Source organism: Lactuca virosa, chromosome 7, assembly GCF_052849685.1.
Source record: "Lactuca virosa cultivar CGN04683 chromosome 7, Lactuca_virosa_CGN04683_v6, whole genome shotgun sequence".
NCBI lineage: Eukaryota > Viridiplantae > Streptophyta > Magnoliopsida > Asterales > Asteraceae > Lactuca > Lactuca virosa.
The window spans coordinates 113,991,263-114,018,559 of NC_136432.1; the positions used below are offsets into that span (position 1 = coordinate 113,991,263).

A 27,297-nucleotide genomic window follows, 5' to 3' on the forward strand; every position below is an offset into this window, starting at 1 on the left:
GGAATAAAGATAGTGAGAAACAGAAATACGAGACTAATAGGACTTAGTCAGAATACTAACTTGGACAAGGTACTAAAACGTTTTAGTATGGAGAATTCAAAGAAAGGGGAGTTAGCAATCCAAAGTAATGCCAAGTTGAGTAAGACTCAAAGTCCGACTACTGAAGTCGAGATAGCAGAGATGAGCCGAGTACCTTACGCTTCCGCAGTTGGCTCGATCATGTATGCTATGACTTGTACTCGCCCTGATGTGGCCTTCGCTTTGAGCATGGTCAGCAGATATCAAGGGAAACCTGGCAAAGCACATTGGACCGCAGTCAAGAATATTCTTAAGTACCTTCGGAGGACCAAGGAATGGTTCCTAGTCCTCGGTGGGAGTGATGACTTAAAGGTGTGAGGGTATAGTGATGCCAGTTTTCAGACCGACAGGGACAACTACCGTTTCGCAGTCGGGCTGGGTCTTTACCCTTAATGGAGGAGTAGTTACTTGGAAAAGTTCCAAACAGGAAACTGTAGCTGATTCAACGTGCGAATCAGAGTATATAGCGGCGAGCGAAGCGTCAAAGGAGGCGATATGGTTGAAGAACTTCATCAGAGACCTTGGAGTTGTGCTAGCCATACAAGAGCCTATGGAAATTTTCTGTGATAATGAAGGAGCGGTTGCCTTGACCAAGGAACTGAGGGATCATGGTAGATCTCGACATATCGACAGAAAATATCATTTTATTCGACATCGGGTGGAAGAAGGACTCCTCGTAGTTAAGAGGGTATCGTCGGAGGATAACCCAACAGATCCCCTTACGAAGGGACTGAGTAAGGTTAAACACTTGCAGCACGCTAGGAGTATCGGGCTGAAGGACGATATTAGTTTAGATTAGATAGTTTAGAAACGTGTAATAGATAAATGTAATTGACATTTGATGATTAAATAAAAGAGTATTATTTATTAGTAAAGTTACTGTCTTATGTTAATTGTTTACCTATTGTTTCATTTTGCATGTTTTGACTTCCTGAATAGTAAATTTATTCAAATGGTCCACAATCATTCATATGTTGGAAGTAGGTATGAATGAAGACTGTCATGAATTGGTGTATAGATTGTCTAAAGTGTGTTAGACATAGCAAAAGTTTGCTACAATGTTCATGAGTGCTTATGAACAAGTTTTGAGCATTGGAATAAACCCACGCTTGCTGGAATCACTTCATGGAATTCATCACGAGTGATCGCAAGATGATAATATCATATGGTCTTAAAACCTAGATATATGGTTTATTGTTTGCTAGTTGGTTGTGCATTGATAATGCGTAAACGCATCAGTAACTTGATGTTATAAAACGCATTGTTGTGTATGATTTGATTAGTGAATAGTAAATGCATATAAGTCAAAGTTTATCTGTTCCTTTTATCCTAAGAGGATAAAAGCGATATCAGGGCCCCTCGATGATTTTATTTGACTTATGTGTCGGGCCCGGTCAGGACTGAATTGATGTGTTCAATTAAGTTCTATGTCAAACAAATCTGAGATCGAGAAACAAACTTCTGGACAATAAGTATGACTGTGTTCCATGTGATTATCCACACGATATCTAGAACAGATGATTATATGATCCCTTATCTAAAGGACAGGTTACTGATAAGATCAGAGTTCGACAGCGTCTTTGAGAGCTACGATTGCTAATCGGATTTTGCTTGCATTTATGGTTACTAGACTTATCCAAGTGGGAGACTGTTGGATTAGTGTCTAAGTCCGTAACCATATTTGGTAAGTACTTGACCCGGTTGTGCATGGTCCTTTTGGGTTGCCTTCACCAAAGCAACTTGACTGGAGAAATAATAGAGTAAGAGGTTATTATGGTTTATTAATATATTATAAGAATAATATATTAAGAGATAAATCATATTTGTTTAGTTAACATTGGTCAAGAATTAATTAAGAATTAATTTTGTGATCAAAAGAAATTAACTAAACTAGGGGGACTGAACTGCAATTGTGTGATAGTTGGAAAGTAGGGCAAAGGTTGCCCTATAGGATAGGGTGGACGAATTCAAGGGGATAAGGCCTTAGAATTCGTCCAAGGCAAGGATTCTAGAATTATCCTTGGGCTGCTTGGTGGCTAAGCAACCAGATAAGGATAAGGACTGGAACCCTAATCCCTACACATATATAAAGACCCCTTGGCTTAGGAAAATCGGCCACTTGATCCTAGAAGTTCCTAGAGCCGATTTCTACCTCTCCTCTCTCTCTCTCTCTCTCTCTCTCTTGCCTCTCCATTTGCTCTTGGTGTTTGTGAGCCATTAGAGGTACTACACTTGTGGTACTTGCTTTCAAAGACAAGAAGATTGAAGATATAAGTTGTTATTACAACATAACAACAAGAGGTATGTAATCCTTTCTCCTTTCTAAATTTTGAAATTACTAGGAGCATGCTAGGGTTCTTCATGTGTTCATAATGTTGTGTAACTAATAGCAAAACATAGATCCAAACTCTAGGGTTGCATGCACACATAGGATTGTTTGTATAAAACCTATCACTCCCGTCATAGCATCGCCTCTGGCATTCATCGCTCCATTTGTTGACACTGGCGTCCCACACTGTCACCCTTCACCCTCTTCCTTCCCTTATCTTCCTACAAAATTTGAATCCTATCCGACTTCAATCTTCAAAATCAAACATCGGTGTTCCTCTTTTGTGATTCAAGAACCCTCACATTCCTCCACTGGTGTTTCCCTTCCACCACTTTCGATTCCCTCCCTCTCCCGTGATACCGATAAACAGTTGGATTTATGACAAATACCCATCAATTTTGAAGGTGAGAATTTGATTTTCGGATTCATCTTGATGAGCTAGTGTTTTGGGAATCTAATTCCTATAATGATATGTATTTGAGAAGCTCTTTGTTTGTAAATTGGATCCCCTTTCTTGGTTACACTTTTCTTTCTTTAAAATTCATTTAGTTTGGATGGATATAGGATTTCATCCCAGGTTGATCATATCTGGTACCTAAATGTGACCAGGTTTTGTCGATGTTGCAACCCAACACCTCCTCCATCCCTAAATGTGATATACGATTTGATCAAATAGATTTGGGTTTAGACTGACTTTTTGATTGATTTATGGGTTTTTAGGTTTCAGTAAGTAGTGAATTTGAGGATTGAATTTTAGATTTCATCAGGTTCTAGACTGATTTCTATAAAAGTAGAGGAGATTAGTTGGAACAACAGTGGCGCCGAAGGTGAATAATCGGGAGTGACCGATGATGAATGACCAGGAGTGACCGGTGGTGATGGTAGGAGGTAACCGATGGTGGGCAATAATGTTGAGGGTGTAGGGTAGCAAGGGAAGTATTTTATTAAACAATTCTTTGAATAGATTAATAGTATAAATAATCATATAATAAATAAAATAATTAAAAAAGAATAATTAAGGGCAAAATAGTATTTTTAAGGGTGGCAGGGACCAAACGCGCAACAAAAGTAAACAGTAGGGTCGGTCTGAGTTAAAAAAAATAAGTTAGGGACTTAGCGTGCAAATTACACCGAACCGCAAGGACCATTATAGTAATTTACTCATTTTTTTAATATTCACTGTGTCAAGTTTTGATTTTGGAATCAAGTTTGGATTTTGGAACGATATTGGTTTGAAGTTGCCAAGTTGGAACGAATTTGGGTTTTCTCAAGGTCAAGGTTGTCAAGAAATGTCAAGAACTCACTGTGCCAAGTAGGAAAAGTGTAACATCCCAAAAATAATGACATAAAATTTTCGTTTTTAAGTTAATAAATCGTTAATACATATCATTCCCACAAAGCAAGTTAATCAAGATTTATCAATACATCATTATATCAGAGTAATTCACGAAATGCGGAAACATGTGGTGTGTGCCCTGCAATCATCCCGAGCTCTTCCATTTGAAGACCGAAGTACCTGAAACATAACTGAAAATCGTAAGCACAAAGCTTAGTGAGTTCCCCAACGTACCACAAACCAAACATACAATAACATACAGTGGGCCCCGCCCGTCATCGGTCCCCGCCCTGCTTCGGACCCCGTCCGGCATCGGGCCCCGCCCATCATCGAGCCCCACTCGGTATACAGATCTGTAATTCATCAGGCCCCGCCTGGCATCGGGCCCCGCCCGGTATATATATAAACATATAACATGTAAACATATAAACACATAAACATATAACACACAACACATGCCAAAATCACAGAGATAAATAGCATACATACCGGTCATCGGGCCCCGCCTGACATTGGGTCGTACCCCGTAATCATAAAAACACATACATATAACTAGCATACATGATACTCATCTGGCCCCGTCTGGCATCGAGTCCCGCTCGGTAAACATAAAATACATAACACATGCAAGAGTCATGTAGACAACAAGCATACTAAGAATAAAATACTGTGGGCCGACATTGGTGCCATCGACCCGCTAAATACAGTGAGGAGACTCACCTCACACTGCTGAAGTCCCGCGGATAAAACTCCAGCTGCTGGATGACAGATCCCCGAACTGTCAACATCAAAACAACACCCAATTAATAATCGGGTTCCAATGCATAATGTCACAACTAGCATTTTGGCTAGGAAACTCTGTCTACCTATAATCAACTCTTGAATAACTTGTAACCTTAAGTATGATGTTATTCCAGCTATTCATTCAAAAACGACAATTTGAATCAAAACTCATCTGTACAAGCTCTAAATCTAATTCAATACGCTACATTAAGCCAACCTTGAGCTTGAAACCCTAATTTCCCGGTCCAATCATATTAATGGGCTAGGAATCATTTATTGGGCCTAATGGGCCAATAAACCCTCAACTTGATCTAAGAGTCTTCATTTGGGCCCTAATTGGACCCACATTCAATAAGCAATGTCATTTTGGGCTTTAATGGGCCTATAACGTCCCACAACATTTTCATAGGCCTTATTGGGCCGTAAACACATTTACTTATCATTTTGGGCCGTAAACCCTCATATGGGCCCAAAAGGATCAAAAACTTCCTTAAGGGACCTTATACTTTCGGTTATGTACAATTTTAGTCCAACAATCAAAATTCCTTTCCTCCTCTCTCATCCTCGGTTATATATATATATATATATATATATATATATATATATATATATATATATATTGTAAAAAAATGATAATATGGGATTAATTTGAGCATGACACCTCATTATTATTTGTTGGTCATCCATGCAATACCCATCATGTATCTAGAATCAAGATTCTTAAACCAATGTGTATCACCCATTAATCACTTTGATCTTCCCTCTCTTCTCTTCTTATTCTCGGCCCTTCCACCCTCCATTCCAACTTCATTTCACTTACAAAATCCTCTCTAAGCTCTCAAGGAGTCTCTCACTTTTCCTCCAAGGAATCGTGAGTTAGTGTGGGTGTGGCTCAAGAAGGTCCTTCAAACTCACATATTAGGTAAGATACTTCACATTTAAGTTGAATATATCCATATTTGTTTAGATCTTCCTCAAAACATCACAAATCTCGTGTTTATACTTCTAGAATCATCATATTTTCGAAGATCTCATCAATGAGTAAGTTAAGGCCGAAAACCTCTCCAATCCTCTTCCAAAACCGAAACCTTCAAAGAAAAGTGAGTTCATACCCCCTATTTTTGATTTTTACTATGTTTTGGGGGAGAATACAAGTTGTTTTGTGTAGATCTACGTGTATATGCATGATTACGTGTGTTTTTCATGTTATATGTTGTGTTATGTGTTTAACTTTTGGATATTTACTTGAACATGAAGTTTATCACTTAGATCTTCATAAAAACCATGAGAAAAGTGTGTGTTGTCTCATATATTACATGTAAACTTGTAGATCTGAGATTTTACACTCAAGAATAGCAAAAATAAGTGTTGTGTTCAAACATCTATAACCTAAACTCAAAAATCAGCTTTTAACAGAAGCGTTTTAGACTAATTACAGGCTGTTTTGACCACCTTAATTATAATATTTTTCAAAACTGTTTTACATGCAAAAAGTTCAGGTTTATAATTTTAAAATGACTACTCTCACGCGTCCATACAATTTTTCTACAATTTTTGGCGATTTTTACAAAACTGTCTATCATTTCAGGGATGATTTCGGACCAGTCTGTGAAGATGAAAATTTTCACACTAGTTTGAGGCCATTAAAAATATTAATAAAAATTGTGAACAAAGTAGACTCATTTTCCAAATTCTCAGAGTTTACAGATCCAAATTTCGACTTACGATGATTTTTCTATAATTTTTCTAAAAACAGGGACAGAAAGGTCCAAAAACAAGGAAATTATTTTATCATGCTAAAAGCTCTAAAACTAGTCTTGAATGCAAGTTTTGTTCTTAAAAGGGGCCTAAACTGTTATTTTTACCAAAAATGGGCCTTAATTGTAAATTTTAGGCTTAATGGGCCAAGAATGTCATTCTTACAAAAGTAGGTCTTTTATATATCATTTTGGTAAATAATTGAGCTAAAACTAGCAATATAATAACAAACGGGCTAATTAGGTCATGCTCATGTTTATTGGGCCTTAGTGACCAATTTATATGCTTGATAGGTCCTGAATGTTCTTTATATGTTTATTGGCCTTATTGCCCCACTAACATGCTCGACTGACCTTGGATACTCCTTGCGTGCTATTTGGGCCTGTAAATAACACACATGTGAAATGGGCCTTAGTTGTCCTTTTACATATATTTCGGGCCCTTGTTATATAATCTCATTCCTTTCGAGCCTTGAAATGATTTACATGTTTACTGGGCTTAGTGTCCTTTTACATGCTTAGTAGGCATTAGTGTCCTTTTGCATGTTTAGTGGGCATTCGTGTCCTTTTACATGTTTGGTGGGCCTTAGTGTCCTTTTACATGTTTAGTGGGCCTTAGTTGTCCTTTTACATGATTCATTGGGCCTGGAGTATGCTTTATATGTTTCTCTTCGCGTAAATTTCGATTAAGGATCTAGTGAGACGTGTCGGTTGACACCTATTGAGTGTACGATCGTAGCCTGTAGTTATAACCAGAGTCTCTTGGAGGGAGAGCGGGGATTTGTGTATAGATATATACGGGGATGACACCCCACACCTGAGCCGTTCGCTACAGTTAGACTAAACCAGTCTAGGGTGACGAAAACCTTATTCTATTCCGTCGGCGTCCAACAACGCCATGACAGGCGAAATTGTCATTATCTAGTATGGTTATAGCGACTCACTTAGAGGAATTGACATTATAAATTTACGGGAGACCATTCTCTTTTCTAATTGGATTGCTTGGGAACATACTCGCGCTGGTACTCAACCTCGGGGGTTGTTATACCATCATTCTCTTTTACAGACAACATAGGGTTGTCTGGGGGTATTCTCTTTACATTCTCTTTTCATTCTCTTCGCTGCATTCTAGTAAACATTAACACACATGCATTAATACAAGATCGGACACAAACATACTAAACTGTTTTCAGAAAATATAGGATTTTCTGGTGGTTACAAAAAATTTACAAATCGTTTTCTCAAACACGCTTATGAACTCACCAACATCTTTATGTTGACTTTTTTAAATTAACTTGTATTCTCAGGAAACCGTTGAGCAGGTTGGGCGGAACGAACTAATGGATCATTTGATATATTTTGTTTCATCATACTTTAACTATTTTGGCATGTAATATTCAATTATAATACTCTATATAAACAATATATGTTGTTATATTACATGTGTGATGATGATGATGTTATGTTTCAATTATATACTATGTGATGATACTACAAGGATGAAGTCACACCAAGCCCCCAGACGTTTCCGTCGTCTCGTTCGGGGGTGTGACACATAACCATCAATCCATACTTGGGGTGAAAAGACTACTTTACCCCAACCTAGCTTGATCCAATCCCAAGGCCCAAACTCACACTCCGAAGGCCCAAAATCCAAGCAATCAACCAAGGCCCAACATATGGCCCAATTTTCCAAATTGGGCCCAAACCCCTTACATGGGCCTTACCCTAAAGTCCATCCAAATATCCTAGTCCATACACTTGTTCTTAGATGGCCCAACAAGGACCCAAACACCTAATCCCAAAAGAAAGGCCCAGCTGAAAGCCCAACTTGATTAGGGTTTTCACATAAAATGACGATTAGGGTTAAGTGAGAACACTTAACCCATTAAGGACTTAATACATTAAGTCCATCACTCTACCGGGTCAATCATACAACGTGGCCGGACATAATTCATAATTCAAATCCAAAGGTCCGAAACGCGGGTCCCGGCAAGTCCCAAACAAAAGTCTCCAAGATTAGGGTTTTCGAAATCCTAATTAGGGTTTCAAACCCAAACACAAGCCAATTAGTCCAATGGTTAAGTTTTTAGGTTAATTAGACTTTCACTAGGCTAGGTACCACCCACTGCAACCTCGGGCGGTGGTGGTCGACGGCGGTTCACGGCGGCAGCCACCACATCACGGTGGTGGTTATGATTTTAGGCCAAAACAATACCAAAGGCACTCCAAACATCGGTCCAATCGCAAACGAATGCACACAGCCACCGGAGATGGTGGCTACTGGTGGCAAAACGGCGGCAAAAGGTGGCAGCCACCATCTCATGGTGGTGGTGATGGGTTTTCTTCGGTTTCCCGACCAATCAAAGTCTATACAATATCATACCCATAAAATACGCTCACACTCACACCAAAACACAGACACACAGCCATCCCTGACGGTGGCTGGTGGCGGCAAAAGAAGGCATCATAGCGGCAACCACCATGGTTGGCTACCATGGTGGTCCGCCTAGCTCTTCGGCCAACATCACATCCACACACACTTCAAGGTGAAGCAACAACACACGCAAACACTAGTTGTATCGAAAACCACACACCCATCTCAGGAACATCGGGTGGCTGGCGGCAACCGGAGCACAAAAAGGCAGCCGCTCAGAGCTGCGGCGTAGCTGCTGAGTAACGGAGAAGAAGAAGCGGCCAAGAATAGCAATAGTGGCAACCATGACGTCGACTTTGCTCCTCTGATCTCCAACTGATGCAATGTCTTTTCGGTTTCCCGTCGGTCTTCGATATCGACGGCAACAAAGGCCACCGGTGGACGCTCGGTGGTGCTAGGAGGTCGAAGTTGATAGTGGCTGTGACAACCGTCAAATTTCGGTCAAGTCAAAGTCAAACAAAGTCAACAAGTCAAACCGGTCAACTCCATTAACCCTTGTATGTTAGGGTTTACATTATACAATTCGCTATTTCAATGAGAAAACATCATTTGTATGTTAGGGTATACATCCCAATCAACTGAGGGACCAGTTTGCTTACCTGGGGACCAAAGGCGAGAGTTCCCAAACCTATAGGCCAAAGCGCGTCATTCACATTACTTTTGAGCCATCAAAATACCCGACCTTATCAAACGTATCCAAAAGGATACACTCCAAAATGGCCAACTCATTGGACTATTAAGTTCCCTAATGGGCCTAGAAGTGGGAAAGACATGTGAAAACTTAGTTTTGTGGGGGCCCACGCAAGTGCTACATGTTTCACATTTAGTAACCGTGGAAAGCCCAAAAGGTGCCCAACACTCCTAACCATGGCCCAACAAGTGTTTTACAATTATTTTACCCAACAATGTCTAAAAACTTTATTTCCATAATCAATTTACAAATAACTCACAAGTCCATATGCGTGTTTCTCGTAGATACCATTACGACCCCCATACGCTGCTCGCAACAACCGAAGGCTAGCTGCCCTTATCGCCAAGGAGGTAGCAAACGTCATCCCAATAATTGCAACCCAACTTCATTCTCTTCAGCCACAAGCTCCAGCAACCACTCCTCGTTGCTCGTTCAAGCACTTTCGTAACTGCAATCCGCCTTACTTCAAAGGCATCGAGGGTGCCACCGCACTCCTCACATGGATTGAAGAAATGGAGAGTACTTTCATCCATAGCGAGTGTCCTGAGGACCTGATGGTCCGTCATGCTACAGGGTGCCTCCAAGGTCATGCCCTCACATGGTGGAACCTAGAAAAACGGGCAAAGGGAGAGGCTGTATGCCTTAGTATATGTGAATCAAGTCTGGGAAGGATATAGCCTGATCAACTATATCTGTCCGAGGAGTGACTTGCATATACTGGGGGATAGTCATAATGGGTAACAAATCTAACAACCTAACTACATCCTACAGGGAATACTTTAAGAATCGAATCTAAACACCTAAAAATATTATAGGAGTATTTGGTGATACTATAACCAACTTATGTGAAAACTAAAGACCTCTATTAGTAGGCCTATGATAACTGAGTGCATACGCCAAGGTTATACATAATTAAAGATATTATAGACTCAGAATCTATGACTATTGCTCTACTTCTTGTTCCTTGTTTGGTTGTGGACTTAGGGTAGACTCATTAGGATCAACAGTCTAATAAAATTTTAATTACACATAACTGGGGGCATGTCGAGTGAATCTTAGGAGTGGATCAGACATGGAACAAATCACAAGATTATAATCAAATTATTCCTACTAAATTCATAAGTCTATTTATAAAGACCTCTGGTATAGAGTCGTCGGTGTAGTCATGTCGGCAATCTAGAATATAGTTAAATACATAATACAAACTATAATACCCAAATTATACAAAATTTTCTGCATTAAAAATCAATAGATAAACACAATGAAACTGAAAAGGGTATCAAACTATCAAGAGAAAAACACATACAATGTAGATTAAAATCCACTAATTATAACAAAATGGCTAAAAGAAAAGGTAAGGACTAAGGATTGTTAAGTCCTCTCTTCTTATAAATAGCTTTGAAGCAAGTTTGCCTAAGCTTCTTTGTTCCTTTTGTCAATTCCATATCTGGCAATTTCTCCATCATCTTCTTGTGCCCTTCTAACGTCTCTATCTCCTCCTTTAATCCCAACTCCTAGTTTTTTTAAAGGTAGATGTAATATATTTTTTCGTGTGAGTTCAAAAAAAAATTTACAATGAGTTAAGTTTATATAAATATAAATCAGGAAATCGTAGTAAATCAATTGATTTGATGTGGCATATGCCTAGGGCCTATGTTTATGTTATAAAGAAACTAATAATTAAAATTTTAGAAAATACCAAAACTACTTTGGTTACCAAGTGCATGCATACATGCATGAGTAATGTATAGAAGGTTATTATCGTAGTTTACCTTGGCATTTTGAATGAGGGATTGAAGGCTCTTAAGTTTTCTATGAGGCCATCTGTTTATGTTTAGCTCTCTGCATCTTTTCTTCAACACTGTTAACCCTATCCCTAGTTCCTTTGCTGCCATGATTATCGGCATCTCAAAGTACTTCTCTATCTCTTCAAACTCCAATGGTCTCAATCTCTTTGCCATCTTCCGGCCACCGTGATCAGTGGTGGCAGCACTAGAACTACATGTAGCCTCACCACCAGATTTACAGTCTTCACTGAAACTAACCAATGGTAAATTACCATCCTCCCAACAATCCCATAAGCTTATGTCTTCAAGGGGATCAAAATCGTGAAACTCATTTCTAGAAATGATGTTTTGATCTTTGTTAAGTACTGTGGAAACGTTTTGATCGAGCACTTCATGCAATTTTTCCGACAACTCGTAATCTTGATGGTCGAGCATGTCACCACTGCAAAAATCCAAAAAAAACTCAAGATAATCAAATCCAACACGATGAAAGACTCTTTTTGATCCCTACAAATCCAAACCATGTTTTGATCAATGTCGACAAAATCACTTTTCTGTGCGAAAGATGGTGTAATGAGTGACGTTTATATATACCTGAAAAGATCTTGATGATCAAAGTACTGAAACCAATCGAGGTCATCTATGGGGTTTTGATGATCTGCAGGTGGATCCATTTGTGAGGGAGAAGTTAAAAGTCGCGGTAAGAATGTGATGATTTATATAAGTGAAGTGGGAGAAGTAATTAATAGCAAATTGTTGGGAATGCAACAAAACAAGTTAAGCACTTCTGAAAAATTGATAAATGATTTCGGTAACACTCGCGAAATATAAACTAGTGAAAATTACAAACGAAATTGAATATATATAGTCTATGATGTTATGGTTATTGTGTATCTAACAAATGAAGAGAAAATGAATATATATATTCTTTGAGCCGTAACCTTCTTCTTCAATTCACACACATATACGTATCTGTTGCTGCAAATGATGACTTGTGTGCCTCATGCATTTAATGCATCACATGCCTACTGCATATTCTTGACTTTGAAGCTACGTATCAGTTTCCAATTTCCCCAGTAGCACACTTTTCATTAGAAAATAGTCCAAGTCTTTACACATGAACCAGTTAGAAAGTACTCCAAGTCTTCACACATGAACCAATTAGAAAGTACTCCAAGTCTTCACACATGCAAATTATGACTTGTGTGTCGCTATAGGTATGCCGTTGGCTCTTGTTAAAAACCTATAGCGACAACAAGTCATCATAATAGATTAAACCTGTGGTGACGACGAATGCCCTTGCAATCTTAATGATATACGACTAGTTTACGCCAAGCGACTATAAAAGAACTGGTAGGACTTATAATGCAAATTTCGTCAAAATTTGTTGAAACATTCGTAATGATGGAACTCGCTAACTATAAAATACTCATAGTGGTAATACCAAGGATAAAACAGGGAGTATAAAAGCACACATAGAATACTCTATCATCCTAAAACAATAAACTCCTTTTAAATTGACTCAGCTCAAGTTACAATAAGAAATTTCCAAGGTCGTCATGTGACATCAGGCGGGTTGTTCCTCACCATAATCAATTTCTTGTACTACGAGAAGTTTTCCACATCTTTTTCCAAACTCTTGAAGTCCCAGTCAAAATGCAAATTTCGGGACGAAATTCCCTCTAACGGGGGGATGATGTGACAACCGTCAAATTTCGGTCAAGTCAAAGTCAAACAAAGTCAACAAGTCAAACCGGTCAACTCCATTAACCCTTGTATGTTAGGGTTTACATTATACAATTCGCTATTTCAATGAGAAAACATCATTTGAAAAATTCATGTGTTTGATTTTCCTTAGCCTTAACAGTGCTAAACAACGAACCAAAGCGATAAAAAACTATTGCACAATCATCGGGATTGTGTAAGACACTAAATCATGGCTTAACGGGGTTTATGGACCTTTCGTTGCGAAGCCGGACACTCAAAAAGATCACAAACGAAACCTCTCACAATCTCTTTCACTCAACCTCTCTCTATTAAAATCTCTCCCAAATCTCTCCCGAATCTCTCCCAAATCTCTCTCAAAAGTTCCTTTAAATTTTTGTAATCATTCGGGCCATCCCGACCCTTAACTGGGTCAAAAACCACTTGAAACGGGGTAAAAACGGGTAAAATAGGCTTAAGGACCCAAAACTGAAGCTTCAGGACCGAAGTCCCTGTCATAAAGGAAGACGACACACATTTGTCTGTCGTAACCTTACGACGCGCGTGTTGATGACACACAATGAGTATCAAGGAAGCCCCTGTCATAAAAGAAGACGACATGCATTTTTGCGTGTCATAATTTTTCCGGTTTTTCGACTACGACTTTGTTTTAGGCCCGTTTTTCATCATTTTAACGCGGGATTTTCACCAAAAACTTTATTTTTACAGTTAGAACTCTATATTTCAGTAATCTCCACGTTTTTAGGGCCATTCATACCAATAATTAGTGGGGGAGGTGCTTGAGGTGGAAAGATGACTTTTCTTTACTTTATGTCACATGCCACCACTCACACCCACTACATGGCCAACTCTTTCCCACTACATGACCAGCTCTTACCCACTACATGACCAACTCATACCCACTACATGACCAGCCCCACTCCTTGTCTAAGTATAAAAACTCATCCCTTCATACTTCTTTCATTCTCTCATTTTCCTCCAAGGATCACACTCCAAATTCTCTCACCATTCTCTCTCAATTCCAAGACTTCCAAGGCTGATTATCAAGCTTTCTTCCACTCTTGGTAAGTATAATTCATTCTTCTTATGATTATTACACATCCTTCTACTCAAAATCATAAGAATCTTACACAAACATCGTCACCTTCATGTTAGGTTCTCGATTCGTCAAGGCATCTTCTAAGTGTTCTTGGGTTGAACACTTCTCTTCTCCAACATTCATCCTCTAATAACACATAAGGTGAGTTCATACCCCTATATTTTCATGTTTTTCTTAAGTTTTAAGGGGGGGAATACAAGTTAAAACACCAAAAACACAACTAAACTCATTTAACAGTCTTCAACAGAAACGTTTAACTCCATTCACGGACTGTTTTGGTCAACTTGAACATTTTAGTTTTAAAAATTGTTTCAGACGCATATAGTTCAGGTTCATACCTTTAAAATGACTACTTGCACATCACCATATGATTTTTCTACGATTTATGGTGATTTTTACAAAACTGTCTATCATTTCAGAAACAAAACCGGACCAGTCTGTGAATATGAATATTTTCACACAAGTTGGAGATCACTAAAAATCATGAGAAAATTTATGAACAAACTAGACACACTTTATAAACTCTCAGTATTTGCGGTTTTTGATTTAGACCTTTGATGATTTTTCTATAAATTTTCTAAGAACAGTAACATAAACGTTATTACTAGAAAAATACCATCAATTTCATTTACGCCTTGTAACTCGTTGAGCAAGGTGTATATCATTATGTAATCATATATTATTACATTATATGTCATTTTGTCTTGGTAATTAGACATACATCAAAAAACAAATGGATTTTTACCTTCACAAGTATGGTAAATAATTAATTTTTATAAACAAAGTTTACATCCGTTATACACAAACATTTGGTAAACTATGACAATTATAGTTTATGAACACTACTACTACCCTTGTTGTGATAAACTATAATAGGTATAGTTTATGATACATTTACATAACAAACTATAATTTGTATTAATACTCTATTCTCGTTTAGCAGTTCCTAAACCAAAACTATTAATTATATTAGGTTCTACGTCATTTTGACCCGGACCGTCTATCGTACGACACACGCATTTCGTTTTGGGACTAATGTGAGTAATCTACCCCATATTTTATAATTTTCAATACTTTTGGGGTGTATCATGTGGTTCTAATATGTTCCAACTTCATTTTATTGTTTTATCACAATTGAGACATTGTTGGGACATTTATACGTGAGTCATTAATTGTATAACTATAGTTTGTTTACGCTACATGTACTTGTAGTGCATTACCATTTTTAGTCTAATCTCCATGACTATGCCCGTATTCTTGAGGTTCGTTATGGACAATAATAGCGCTATTGGGTTGACCACCCCGCCTTGGGACGCTAAGGTGATTGATCGCACGTGGTTGAGTGTGTTTGATGATTAGATGCTCCATCCTATATATATTTATATATATATATACATATGTATATATAGGGTGAGGACTTATTGTTGTTGTTATCATTTGTTAATCAATTTTGGATTTATAAACCGTTATCTCAAATACAATTGTTTGCCGACTTCAAAAGAAAACAAATTTCAAATTATAAATGTTTCAACTTCACAAATTTTCTCTACTAAAATTAGATTACTCACCAACTCTCGTAGTTGACCTGTTTTACCCATGATGCAGATTTGAAGAATGAAGTTGATGAAAAATAGGTTGTGCCTTAGAAATCCACAAGACTATTTAAATTTGATGTAATAAATGTTGTTCGTATTTGGATTTGTATTTGTATGTTGTGGATCTTGTTTGCATACTTAGTACTTAATTGAATCTAATCATATTATAACATAGTTGTCATGAGACTTTGAACAATATATCACGCCTTGATCGATTCCGACAAGGATCGGGGTGTGACAGTGGCGGCTGGAGGCAGGGGAATAAGGTGGCGGCAGTATGAAGGCTTTAGGGTTAGGGTTTGAATAAAAGGAGGTGACGGGTTTAATGACCGTCCATATACAAACTAAACTCATAATTACACTTCCAGCCCCTCCCTCTCAATTCTTTTGAACTTAAATCCATAATTTACCAAACAACCCTCAGCCTTCAGAATTCTTTACAAAACCAATCCAGAATTTACACTTTAACCCCCAAAATCTCAATTTATGACTTTTAACTACCTGAAAACCAACACCCTGCTAAGTTATTACTGATTTAGGGCTACAATAAACTATAATATACATCTCGGGGTTTAAGGTTTATTTATTTACTTCTTTTATTTATTTAATTTCAAACGGAATGTTACAAAAAACAGGTATTTCCATTACTTTTTGTTCATTTTTTGTTGTCTTGGTGATAGTTATTATTAATCAAATAATTAATAATCATGTCTAAGAGAAAATATGAATCATGAGCTTTTAAAAGGAAAAGAAAAATGCAACAAGAAGCTTTTATAAAATCACATAAAGGATCGTTTTTAAAATTTTTAACTACAAACAAAAATGTTGATAGTGAACAAGAACAAACTAATCTTGATAATAATAGTCATGAACAAACTAATATTGAAATTGATAATGAACAAACTAATATCCGCCATTTATAAAAATTTTAGTTTATTATTGTCACACCTTCATATATGTATATATGTATAGATGACCTAGGAGCTATTAGGTCTTTTCGGCAGCAAGATCGTGAAACAGAAGGAGAAACATGTGATTAGGGTCGAGAGCTTACTAGAAAAATCTGGGACACAAACGCAGAAGCAAAACCGAATCTCTCTCTCTCTCTCTCTCTCTCTCTCTCTCTCTCTCTCTCTCTCTCTCTCTCTCTCTCTCTCTCTCTCTTAAACATCGATTGTGAAACAGCCTAAGAACACAATTGAAATGATCTTGCTTCAAACGTATTGGTCGAACACAAGAAAAAGAAATGGACTTATTATTTACGTTGCCTCCTTAAAGGGGTTTTAATTTTTAAATACCAAATTACAACATTAACCCTCTATTTCTCCTTTTGTTCATATTCTACCTTTTACTTTTATTTGAATTAATTCTAACCCTCACTTATATTACACATTTGGTTTACATAACTTAATTTAATCATATACTTATTAATAATTATTTAAATATTACTTAACACCATTTTATTTAATTTGTTTCAATCTGTAGTCATAAAACCAAAATCATTTACAAAAATAATTATTCGAGTTACGTAAGCTAACATCGTTAAAAACAAGATTTCTCGGTCGTTCACTTTTGGAGCCTAAATTGTAGCAAAAAACGGAGAGCTACAACATGGGGAAAAATCACCTCATTCTGAGCTCCTATGAAGGAAATATGATCGTTAAAATTTGGCAAAAATATAAACAATGTTGAGAAAAAACATACAGTCCTAATAGCCTATGTTTAAAGTTGTGTAACTCAAATATTTCTTAATCAGTTTAAGTGTTTTTGAGTCTAAATTGTAGCAAAGACAGAGTGCTACTGTAACATCTCCATTTTTTGCGGTAAGAAAAGATATTTTATTTATGCTTATTTAAAAACATATAATCCTTTTGTAAATGCGGAATTTGTCCATTATCAGCTATAGATTAGTAGACTTTTGGATTAATGATGAATCTAGACTATCATTAGTCATGACCAACGTTAAACTAAGACTTAATGATAATTGAACATATGTCACATCAAAGGAAAAGTCAAAGTGCTAAGGTGAAGCTCTGCCAAAGTCCCAAGTCATCTGCATTTAACTAGTGAGTGCATAGTTACTTTATTCTTATATATAGATAATTGAATGATATATGTACTTATGTACAAAGATGTTATGTGTTAGATGAAATACTATAAATATACGTTTTATATGATTTATGTCGTACATGTATTTTCATGAATATAATACATTGGGTAATAAAGGGTAATGAGAGATTAGAATGATAAGATGCCATATTATGATGAGAGTTAAGATGTCATAGTATGATGAGAGATGAAACTGATAAGATGTCATAGTATGATGAATGATGAAAATGACAATAAGATGTCACGACTTTAATGATACTAGTGTACTAACGATGTAGAAATGGTACTAGTGTACTAACGATGTAGGAATGGTACTAGTGTACGAACGATGTAGTCATCTAACAGGGTATAAGTGATGACCACCAGACTATTCAAGACAGTCTCGTGGAACACATGCAGGTTTATAACCTGTAGGTGATGGACTTTTTGCCCATTTGATGTACTCTACTCCATACTGACATGTATTGCGGAGAATTTCCTGAAACAATACTATCAGTAACGATGATTAAGATGATCCTTAGGACATATCCTTAGGAATGAAAATATAAAGAAACCTACTGACATGTTAGCGGAGAAATCCCTGAAACAATATTATCAGCAACGATGACTATGATGACCATTATGATAATCCTTAGGGAAGAATAAAGAACAAAACGGGGATGGGTAATCGGGTTAATTGTTTGATAATTAAACGTATTGACTACATTATTATGGGTTGAAAACCATATGTACTCACTAGGTTTTCCAACCCAACCCACTCAGTTGCTTTGTATTACAGGTAACAGTACGTAGGTTATGATGTTCAGACCGGATGAGAGATTCGAGGAAATATTGACCATAGTATAAAAGATATGGTAATGTGTGTAAGAACTATATCTATGCTTATGTTTATTGTATCAATTATGACATCCCAAGTTTTTAATAAACAATGATGAACATTTCTTCGGAGAATACTTTTATGGGACCAATTATGTATTTATAAACAAACTCTGTTTTAAAATAAGCATAAATAAAACGGTTTTCTCTAGCCGAGAAATTGGGGATGTCACAGCTACAACTTGGGAAAACTTCATTCATTTTAAGCTCATATGAAGGAGGTGGTCGTTCAAAGTTGGGCAAAAATTATAAACATTGCTAAAAATGAAATTGATTTGCCCTTAAACGGTTTCAAAATTGAAAAGTTCGAGAACCGCCGACCTGAGTTTTAAACTGAAAAACCAAATGTTGGTATTTTTTTAAACCAAATGACCAATTCAATTCCGATTCCGATTCGATTCAGTTTTTTTTCTCATCCCTCATTAAGGACTTGGAATCATTACTATATGGCCAATTTTTTAGGCATTTATAAAAATGATTGTTTGTTTTGTTTGGAATGGACATTTCAGACTTTTTCGGGCTAACTTCTAAAATACTTTTACTGATGCAAAAATACATTTTATATTCAAGTTTCAAATTTCGAATTATGAATAGAAAAACAACGTTGTAAAAATTGTGACTAGGACTCGATTAATCTCCGATTAATCCCTAGGCGCTACCCGACAGATTAGAATGCACATACTGATTAATCTTTGTATATACAATGAGCGAACTAGTAGCAAACGATTAATTTTTAACATGTTGAAGAAGTTATATCTCAACAGAAACTATTTGAGGAATTAGTTGTATTAAACTATTTGAGTGAACCGGTAGCAAACCGACTAGAAGACGAATACTGATTAATCTCCGCTTTTCTGATTAATTTCTTAACCCCAGTACACCGACTAACTAACGTCAAACGTTTTTTACAACCTTTAGAAAAAGAAAAAAAAATCCGGAATTTCAAAACATATCTAAAATTCAGTAAACAAGTCTAAAATTTTAAATACTATGTTTTGTTCTTTATTTTTTTTTTATCAAAATCTAAAAAAAAAATTAAAGAAACATAAGAAAAGTAAAGTATGTTTCCATATAAGTGCATAAAGTGTACCATTTAGTTAAGAAAAAACTCGAAAAAAAGAATGTTTGATAGCAGGAGTTTCTAGATTTTAATTTAAATAAAAATCTTTAAGTAGCGTTTAAAAAAAAAACTTTATATTTTTTTATAAATTGACTTTAATTATCCTTTTTTTAAATTATGTTTCTATTTTATGTTTTAACAATTTTATTAATTTTACATGTTTTAAAAACTCATACTCTTTTCTACTAGTTTTGCCAAAGCTGTCTTAATATTTCAAAATGTAAAAATATATATAATATTTTGGAAGCGTTTTTTTTTTTTTTTCCGAAAAGCGTTTGGTAAAATAAAAAATAAAATTATATATCATTTGGAACCGAAAATGCCATTCCAATAGAAATGGTTATTCTAGTAAATTCTAAAAAATTGGATCATTTCCTCGTATCTTTAAAAGAAACATGGTTCGTTTTTTAAATAAATGTCCCCGAAATATCTTTTTTGGCTAAGAACACATGAACCAATTTCGTACATTACCGTATTGTTTAATGCTATTAAATTAAACTTTGCTTAATTTAATTTTCTTTTTCTTTGATAAGAGAAATTACATATAGCCATTTATGGATATAAAGCTTTAAATATTTACACAAAAAGAATATGATACAAATCAATTTCGATAAAAAGACATATATAAGCTAAGCTAAAGGATCTTGAGTTGTAACAAGATGACATATATAAGGCTACAATTCTTAAAAATGCTCTAACAAACACGATTGCAATTGAAAGAAATGCTGTAAAGTAAACTGATCTTAATTCAACTCAATTCATTTCAACTGGAAACAGAAATGCAAATACAACAACAAATCATGATTACAAGTCTTGAGAGATTAGCCTATTTTAGGCAGAGTTGTTAAGAGAAAACATGGTAAACAAAAAAGGATGTTACGTCTTAATTCTTACATGCCTCATATCATACTTTCACATTAATAACATCATCAGGCCTCCAAATGCAGCACAAGTAGCAAAAGATTTTTGATAAATCATAAATGTATAGATTTGATTCGATCCAAATCCAACCACTAAGCAAATCATATATATATATATATTATGTGATGTTTTTGACATATAGACATATCTTAATCAAAAAGTGTCTCAAGGTGCCTTTCTCAACACCATTCCCTGCATAAAAACAATAACATTCTTGAATCTTCAAGGGCTAAATCCGTAAATATATAATTTGTTTTTACAAACACTTAAGAAAATGATGATACGTTTTAACAAGTGAGGGGAAATTTGTAAAGAATTAGGACTTAATGGAGAACTTACCATCTGAGTTGGATGTTTACACACTTTGTGCTTTTGTGGATACATCTTTAACTTTTGCATCAACATGGTCCTGCAGTTGATGATAGGTTTTAGGGATAAATTAATGTAAAATTACCTAACTACCCCTAATTTATTCAAATGATTATAGGATTATTTGATTCAACTGCTTTGAAAATACACAACCAAACAACCCCAAAGTCAACTCATGACCATTCTTGGCTTCCTTTCATTGTACCCCATATCTATGAATATTCTATAGACATTGGCATTGTAAATGAAAATAAAAGTTATAAATCTTTTATAACATGTTTCAAGATTTAACCTCTTACATTTTACAAGTGTAGTAATCATTAATCAACCAATGAGCTTAAATGTCTAGAATGATTAAAGATAAAAATTCAATCTTTAATTCAAGTAGACAATAATTAACTTGCAAGTTACATAAAAATTCAATCTTTAATATGAAGTCATTTCTAGATAATAATGGAGCTCCAAAACACCAAACAAGAAAGAAAAAGAAAGTCTAAGGTAATGCCTAGGGAAACGAGTCCTAACTCCTAACTATTTTCAAATTTGCCAAAATTTACTTTTTCCATCTATATTTTATAAGCATCATTTGGAAAACTAACGATAAAACATCGTACTTTGCAAAATGAGCTATTCAAAAGAAACAAGAATCGCTCATTTTAACAAACTTTAGTTTACTTCTTTGATTCAAAAGAGAGACAAAAAAGCTATGCATGATAGTTCAAAAGGTAAATTATCTAAAAAGAAGAAAAGAGAATATATTCATCTTTAAGTCCAGTTCAAGTTCTTTTAATGTAATATTGATGCAATTTTATCAAAAAAAATTACATCAATCGAAATGATTAGTATAACGCTTGGTGTAATCATCAAATTGTATAAAAGATTTTCTTGAATTCTATCATTTCCAGAGTCAACATTAGAGAAATTTGACCAGATAAGTTAGAAAATAATAGAAATTCAATCCAAGAAACTTACCACGCCATTCTTTTCGTAATAATCATCAAGAGCCCATTGATATTTCGATTGATTCAGCCCAAACCAACGAGCTACATAATCATCCAAACTTGAATGTGCTGTTAAAGATCAAAGATTAAACACAATTCTAACTTCAATGGACTACATAATTCAGATTAGGTAACAAGAAGTAGAACAAATTAAGCAATTATCAAACAAATCTGGACACACACATTCGTTTTTTAGTTCCCCGTAATGAATTCAAAATCGAAAGGAAAAAAAAAAAAAAAAAAAAAGCAAATTATACCATTCTGGACTTTAGCGACGGCATCCCAAAAGAAACCGAACTTCGAGTCGTAGGCCGAAGCGGACTTCTCGTATTGAACCGGTGGAGGAAGGACCGGAGGAGCGGATTTCATCGCCGGCGGCTGAATCGGTGGGGAGGATTTCAGAGGCGGCGGCGAAACATCTTTTCTCTTCGGAGATTCAGAAACCGACACAGGAGAAGATTCGAATGAAGGTTTGGGGGTAGGAGGAGGAGTAACGAATACGGTGTAAGGACCGATCTTGCCGATCATCGGCGGAGTCGCCGGTTCTTTGTTGATCGGCATTTTTAATTTGAAGAAAAACAAAGAGTTTTTCAGCAAAGTTTGATCGGGTAAAGATTGGGGAAAATGTCGATTTGAAAAAAATATAGATAAAGGGTTTGATGATAGTAGGGATGAGTGAAAGTGAAGTGAGAATCTCGAAGCAGAAAGTAAAGGGTTTTGGAGAATATGGTGTTGCAGCAGCAGCTTCTCACTCTCTCTCACACACAGACACACACACTGGAGATAGAGAATGCGAGATGTTCGGTTGGTGGGATCTTTGTCTTTCATATTAAATTACAATTGTTTACCCTTAACTATGCCTTAATCTACATATGTAGTCCATTAAAATAATACTTTGATTTTTATTTATCATATCAAGTTATCAACCAGTGTATTCCCTTCTTTATATATGTTCAAATCAATTTTTATAAAATTATTAAGAATCTAATTCAACCCAAATTTTAATGATTACAAAAATATATCAGTAATGGTTTTTATCTCTAGAAAAAAAATTATATATTTTTGTATATATATATTTTTTGTTTTTTTATCAATAATATAGCCTCGAGTATAACATTGTATTGTTTGTTAAAAAAAATAGAATATAAATCTCCAAAACTACTTGATTTTTTTCCTAATATAAGGAAAATATGGGTTTATCGGCCAAAACTACTTTTGATATCTTTTAATGAAAATAAAATTCAAAAGTACAACAATTTGATAAATAACCATCCTCTAAAATCAAACTCTAAGAATGTTTTGCCATTTTTAATCTAAAATAGTCTCTCATTTTAATGAGTTGTTGACATTAATTGATATTCATTAAATAGCGTCATGTGCATTTTTTAATTGAGGGACATTTTTGTCTTTTGTGACCTGTTTCGTTATCTTCGTATTCATTATTTATAGAAATAATATGAATGAAAAATATCAACCAATAACCCATCGAAGCAATTGATAATCTACACATGCACATATGACATGTGAACAAATACCGGTGAAGACCAATACGGAAAAATAAATGGAGATAGCAAATATCAATATGTATGTAAGGTCAAGTTCAAGTTTAAAAAATAACAAGAAATCAAGTAAGTGACTAATGGATCCAAAATATCATTGATAGAACATACTGCATATATTTGTTAGTCAGACGTTTATTTACAAGATTATAGTAAAATTTTAATTTTTTTTTTTAATTTTATGTTTTATTGAAAAAAATTGAATATATCAAAGTTTTTAATTTTTTTCTCCTCTATAATTATACATTCATATTTATATATAAAAACAACTTTTATTTTCACACACGAGAAAGTGTGACCCTACCGTCCAGTCGGCAGTGAATCGAATTTCATGTATTTCCACTCGGCCTAGGGTTTACTATATTTCAAGTCAAAGGGAAAAACATCATTCATCTATTCTATATTGAAATCCTCACCCCTGAAAAAGAACCATCTGGTTTCCAACCGCACACACACTAAAGTTATAACTTATACACACGACAAAACTATAAGATTGGTCCCTGTGGTATTCAAATTTTTTTTGATGGGGTACAAAAACTTTTTCACTTGCATAGAAGGTTCAAAATCAAGATTTTTCCATGTTTTTAGTCTCTGAACAACTTGAAAAGACTATTTTACCCTTTTTAATTCTTTTTCCTATTTTTTAAATCTATATTAAACAATTAAAAAATATATATCTATCCACCCGTAACCCCTCCCCCCCCCCTTTTTTTTTCTTTTTGACTTTCTTCCTCTCTTTGACTCTCTCTCTCTCTCTCTCTCTCTCCTTCCCACCACCGACATTGTTGTGATGCTGTCTCCATCCCTTCTCTGCACTTCAACCTGCAAAACTCACATCCGTTCCAGTCTTCATCTTCATTGGATAACTAGAAATTACAAAAAAAAATACATCAACACCTATTTCATAACCATGAACAATAACACAAATGAAAATCATACATTCGAAAACTCCATTCGACTAATCTGCATCACCTTCCCATTTCAAAACTCACAAGAATCGATAAAAAAATCCCCATTCATCAACACAAATAATTTCAGATAAAATTTGGGCATTTATAGCTCTACATAGCTTATGCCAAAAAAATCGAAACAAATTTATTAGGAAAATCTTAAAATCGATCAATTTGCAGATTCAGATGAAGAAGAAGATGCGATGTTGAAGAGGATTTCAAGACCCAAGACTGCATCACAAATGAAAATCATATACTGTATCTCTCTTATACACGAATCAAGACCTAGAACCCATCAAATTTTAATCAAAATTCCATCTTTATCCCTCACCTTCTCCATAAATCTCCAGATAAACAACAATCTATCTCCAAGAGACCATTTAGGATGAAGATCAAAAACCCAGAAGTAATTGTAAGGCGGCCACCGAGCTGAACTCTTCTTTTCTAATCAAACGAACACCAACAGTGGGGGTTCTTGATGAGATGTGATTCTTGATGAGGTTTCATCCCTGTGACAACCCGACCTCCACCTCCAACACCACCTCCACCTCCACCTCCGTCGATGGATGCTGCTACCTTTCAGGCTGCTGTAACAGCTGCCGTAACTGCAGCAATGACACAAATGAGTAACAACGAATCAGGAGGAGGAATAAATAGCTCTACAAATGGCCAAAACCAGGGTCGTTCCGGGGAATGTACTTATAAGGACTTCTCCAACAGCAAACCATCCCCTTTAATGGAACTGGGGGAGTAATGGTTATATCCCAATGGATAGAGAAAACAGAAGCCGTGTTCGAAATATGCTCATGCCCCGAAGAGAGCAAAGTAAAATTTATCGTCTGTACTTCCTCCAAACGAGCCCTAACGTGGTGGAATGGCCACGTCAAGTCACTAACTCTGGTGGTGGCAAATCCATGGGTTGGGAGAACCTGAAGCAAATGCTACTGCGAGAGTACTGCCCAAGGGGCGAGATCCAGAAGCTTGAACAAGAGCTTTGGGGATTGACTATGGTGGGCTCGGACATCACAACCTATATGGATAGGTTCAGTGATTTGACAATACTTTGCCCAGGGATGATGGCCCTAGAAAGCAAGAAAGTGGAAAGGTATGTCTGGGGGCTGTCGCCCCAGCTTCGAGGAAGTGTGCTAGCTTCCAAACCCACGACGTTCGACAGTGCCAAACAACTGGCACAGTCCCTCATCGATCATGGGGTCTGCCAAGATGTCACAACCGTCGTCCCGGAACCAACCAAAGGAAGCAACAACAATAACAACAATGCCAACAACAACAACAACAAGAAGTTTTGGAATAAGAGGAAAGGTCAAACTTCGCAAGAACCTTCAAAGAAGCAAATAGTGGCGGTCCATGCCGCTACTGCCCCCACTGCTGTCCCTGTTACCCCTACGTCGATAAAACAATATGCTGGGAACCTACCAAAGTGCAACAAATGCAATTACCATCACAACGGGAATTACCGGGAGATGCACTGTAAAAACTGCGACAGGAAAGGGCACACTGCCCGTTTCTGTAAGGCACCGGCGCGACCAATCACCCAAGTCCCTGGTACCGGAGTGAGCCAGGCATGTTATGGGTGTGGGGAAACTGGGCACTACAAGAGGGATTGCCCTAAGGCAAGGAATGTTGGCGGTGTAGGAAGAGTGTTGGCTATAGGGCAGAACGAGGCAATAGCCGATCCCACAGTGGTTACGGGTACGTTTCTCCTCAACAACATTTATGCATGCATACTCTTTAACTGTGGTGCAGAGAGAAGTTTTATGAGTCATAAATTCAAACACTTACTTAATCAAAAACCCCAAGCACTTAATAAGATATTTATAGTAGAAATGGAAAACGGTAAAACAGAAAGCACAAACGATATGTACATAGGCTGCACGTTAGATTTAAATGAACACTCGTTCCAAATCGATCTAATGCCGATCACTATAAGAAGCTTTGATGTCATCATCGGTATGGATTGGTTAAGTCGTCACCATGCCGATATACTTTGTCATGAAAGGGTCGTTCGCCTTAATCTGCCAAACGGCAAAACTCTTATCATTTATGGGGACAAACCCAGTACCAATTTACAAATCATCTCTTGTGTCAAAGCCCGAAAATACCTTCGCAAAGAATATCATGCCTTCCTAGCCCACGTGGTAGACAAAAAACGAGAAGTGGAAGACATTAAAGACATTCCGAAAGTCTGCAATTTCCCCGACATTTTCCCTGAAGATCTTCCAGGAGTCCCACCAGAACGACAAGTCGAGTTCAGGATCGACTTAATTCCCGGAGCTACCCTAGTAGCAAAATCGCCGTACCGTCTGGCACCGGCAGAAATGCAGGAATTATCCAGCCAACTGAACGAGCTTCTAAGCAAAGAGTTCATCAGACCGAGCTTCTCACCTTGGGGAGCACCGGTTCTGTTCGTAAAGAAGAAGGACGGATCTTTTCAAATGTGCATCGATTACCGGGAACTGAACAAACTCACGATCAAGAACCGATACCCCTTACCGCGCATAGACGATCTGTTCGACCAACTACAAGGAGCGAGCTACTTCTCAAAGATCGATTTAAGATCTGGGTATCACCAGTTGCGAGTCTTGGAAGGAGACATTCCCAAAACGGCATTCCGAACTCGCTATGGTCACTACGAGTTTGTAGTGATGCCCTTTGGATTGACAAATGCACCGGCGGTGTTCATGGACTTGATGAACCGAGTATGTCGTCCTTTCCTGGACAAATTTGTGATCGTCTTCATAGATGATATACTCATCT

General features: G+C 36.5%; 1 protein-coding gene and 1 long non-coding RNA gene across 2 annotated transcripts; one reads left to right on the top strand and one right to left on the bottom strand.

Annotated features, from left to right (window-relative positions):
- Positions 1–13,901: 13,901 nt before the first annotated feature.
- LOC145123887 (uncharacterized) lies at positions 13,902–15,700 on the top strand. The gene is made up of 4 exons (XR_013715398.1): positions 13,902–13,987; positions 14,079–14,163; positions 14,996–15,059; positions 15,628–15,700. It is a non-coding gene; the product is annotated as an uncharacterized LOC145123887 (long non-coding RNA).
- Positions 15,701–20,664: 4,964 nt separating this feature from the next.
- Positions 20,665–22,815, bottom strand: LOC145123395 (uncharacterized). Its single transcript, XM_079058611.1, has 4 exons — positions 22,271–22,815; positions 21,985–22,082; positions 20,983–21,052; positions 20,665–20,835 (listed from the first exon to the last, which is right to left on the bottom strand). Exons 1-3 carry the CDS (start codon positions 22,572–22,574, stop codon positions 20,999–21,001), a joined length of 456 nt encoding a protein of 151 aa, XP_078914737.1. The 5' UTR covers positions 22,575–22,815; the 3' UTR covers positions 20,665–20,835; positions 20,983–20,998.
- Between the last annotated feature and the right edge of the window lie 4,482 nt (positions 22,816–27,297).

Bases quoted from the DNA above. Each gene is read 5' to 3' on its own strand.
- LOC145123395 (XM_079058611.1), bottom strand. From the start codon at position 22,574: ATGCCGATCAACAAAGAACCGGCGACTCCGCCGATGATCGGCAAGATC. The intron at 22,083-22,270 runs GTATAATTTGCT...GATCTTTAACAG, and splicing joins CGTCGCTAAAGTCCAGAATG to CACATTCAAGTTTGGATGAT. The intron at 21,053-21,984 runs GTAAGTTTCTTG...CATCAACTGCAG, and splicing joins ATTACGAAAAGAATGGCGTG to GACCATGTTGATGCAAAAGT.